Consider the following 2854-nt stretch of genomic DNA (forward strand, 5'->3'; position numbering starts at 1 on the left):
GGGGTTTTCCCCCCGGCGTGGGTGCGGCGGTGTCGGTTGAGGTGGGAGCTGCGGCTGAAGCACTTGCCGCAGGCGGGGCAGGCGTAGGGCTTCTCGCCGGTGTGCACGCGGCGGTGGATGGTGAGCTCGGAGCGCTGGATGAAGCTCTTGCCGCACTCGGGGCAGCCGTAGGGTTTCTCGCCCAGGTGGGTGCGCCGGTGGGTGAGGAGGTTGGAGGAGACGCTGAAGCACTTGCCGCACTCGCCGCAGCGGTACGGCTTCTCGCCGGTGTGCATGCGCCGGTGGATGGTCAGGTCCGACTTCTGGATGAAGCCCTTGCCGCAATCCCCGCAGGCGTAGGGCTTCTCCCCGGTGTGGATGCGCCGGTGTTTGACCAGCGCCGAGCGCTGCCCGAAGCCCTTCCCGCAATCCCCGCACTTGTAGGGTTTCTCCGGCGGTGCCGGCGTCGCCGCGCCGTCCTCCGGCCCGTCCTCTTGCCGCCGGTTGTTGTGGTGGTGGTGGTGGTGGTGGTGGTGGCACTGGTGGGGCGGCGGGCGCCCGCCGGCGTGGGCCCGTTGGTGCTTGAGCAACGCGGCCCCTTGGCCGAAGCAGCGCCCGCACTCGCCGCACTTGTAGGCCCGGCCGTGCCGGTGTGCCGCCAGGAACTCGTCCACGTGCTCGTGGCACCGCTCGGCGGCGTGGATCTTGCGGTGCCGCTCCAGGTGCGAGCTGACGCTGAAGCTCTTGCCGCACTCGCCGCACGGGTACGGCCGCTCGCCGGTGTGGACGCGCCGGTGCCGCTCCAGATCCGAGCGTTGGATGAAACCCTTGCCGCAGTCGCCGCAGGCGAAGGGCCGCTCGCCGGTGTGGATGCGCCGGTGCTGGGTGAGGTTGGAACCGCGGCTGAAGCTCTTCCCGCAATCCCCGCAGCGATGCGGCCGCTCGGCCCCGCCGCCGTTGTTGTGCGTCTTACGGTGCTTGGAGAGCGCCGAGCGTTGGCCGAAACCTTTGCCGCACTCCGGGCACCGATGCGACGCCGACGAAGCCGCCTCGTTTACCGGCACCGGGCGATGCGCCGAGCGGGCACCCACCCCTCCCGCGTGCGTCCGCCGGTGCCGGTCCAAGTGGGAGCTGACGCTGAAGCTCTTGCCGCAATCGCCGCACGGGTACGGCCGCTCGCCGGTGTGGACGCGCCGGTGCCGNTCACCGCGACCACCTTGGGTGTCACCACCTCCCTGGGTTGTGTTGTCACCGTGACCACTTCGGGTGTCACCACGACCATCTTGGGTGTCACCGTCACCACCTCCCTGGGTTGCGTTGTCACCGCGACCACCTTGGGTGTCACCACCTCCCCGGGTTGTGTTGTCACCGCGACCACCTTGGGTGTCACCGTCACCATCTTGGGTGTCACCGTCACCACCTCCCTGGGTTGCGTTGTCACCGCGACTTCGGGTGTCACCGCGACCACCTCGGGTGTCACCACCTCCCTGGGTTGTGTTGTCACCGCGACCACCTTGGGTGTCACTGTCACCACCTCCCTGGGTTGTGTTGTCACCACGACTTCGGGTGTCACCGCGACCACCTCGGGTGTCACCACCTCCCCGGGTTGCGTTGTCACCGCGACCACCTCGGGTGTCACCGTCACCACCTCCCCGAGTTGCGTTGTCACCGTCACCCCTTCGGGTGTCACCGTCTCCGCCGGCGCGCTGTACACCTGAGCGCCAACCACCGCCAACAACACCAGGAGGAGCCGCGTCGCCGGGCTCACTTCTTCCGTCGGGGGCGGCCGCCGTACCTGGAGTAAGGGGGGGGAGGGGAAGAGTGGTTAACATACAGCTTTTTTGGGGGTAAAAAGAGCTAAAATGAGGAACGATGCAGCAATTGGGGCAAATTCCGCCTTTTTAGGTGATGTCCTCGGTGTTTGTGTAGAGGGAACCCATCCCAGAGCAAAAGGAACCCGAGGTTAATTAGTTTCCGGGAGGGTTAATGAGGTAATAACCTCACTCCTCCAAGGGCAAGGCTGTCGTCGTTTTGGGTTAAATCCTCCTAAAATGAGGAAAAACGTGATCCTTGAGGGGACAAATGTAACGCAGGGGGGAAAATTCCCCCATTTTGGGTTGCTTCCATGAGGGTTAATGGGGTAACGACACCCTGAGGGGAACATACTGCCCTAAATTTGGGTTAAAAGACCCCAAAATGAGGGTAAATATCACCCATGAGGGAGCAGACGTCATTTTAAGGGGAAATTCCCCCATTTTGGGTTCTATTTGCGGGGTTGTAACGCCCTGAAGCGCCGATAATTGCCGCCAAGATGACTGCTCAAATTTGGGGTTAAACGCCCTAAAATAAAGAAAATTTCTTGTGGTAAGAAATACAGCTCTGGTTTGAGCTCCCAAAACCCTAAAATGGGAGAAAATANTCCAGATCCGAGCGTTGGATGAAGCCCTTGCCGCAGTCGCCGCAGCGGTGCGGCCGCTCGCCGGTGTGGATGCGCCGGTGCTGGGTGAGGTTGGAGCCTCGGCTGAAGCCTTTGCCGCACTCGCCGCAGCGGTGCGGTTTTTCGGCGACGGTCGCGGCCGGGCGGCACCGCCGGGAGCAGCCCGGGCAGCAGCGCGGTTTGGTGGTGGTGGTGGCGGTGGTGGTGGCACCGCGGGCGCATTCGGCGCACGGCGCCGGCGTCGGGTCGCTCTTCTTGGCGCCGCGGCGTTGGGTTTTGGCAACGGGTTCCGGTTGGGACGGGGACGGAGCCGCTCCGTTCGGGGACGCGTCCTCGGCGCCGGCACCTGTGGTACGGGAGCGCCGTCAGCACCCAAGGGTGCCCTCAACCCAAATGCGCCCCGACGGGTTTGCCCGTCCCGAAATTGGAGGCTCTGTG

The 2854-nt window shown here is 64.6% G+C and overlaps 1 protein-coding gene across 1 annotated transcript; it reads right to left on the reverse strand.

The window, feature by feature from the left end:
• Positions 1-2: 2 nt before the first annotated feature.
• Positions 3-2781, reverse strand: LOC110392032 (zinc finger protein 665-like; the record flags this gene model as incomplete). Its single annotated transcript, XM_021383973.1, has 2 exons — positions 3-1184; positions 2401-2781. Coding segments are annotated over 2 exons (1563 nt in total), but the record flags the coding sequence as incomplete, so codon positions are not given.
• Positions 2782-2854: the final 73 nt, after the last annotated feature.

Source organism: Numida meleagris, unplaced genomic scaffold, assembly GCF_002078875.1.
Source record: "Numida meleagris isolate 19003 breed g44 Domestic line unplaced genomic scaffold, NumMel1.0 unplaced_Scaffold814, whole genome shotgun sequence".
NCBI classification, from domain to species: Eukaryota; Metazoa; Chordata; class Aves; order Galliformes; family Numididae; genus Numida; species Numida meleagris.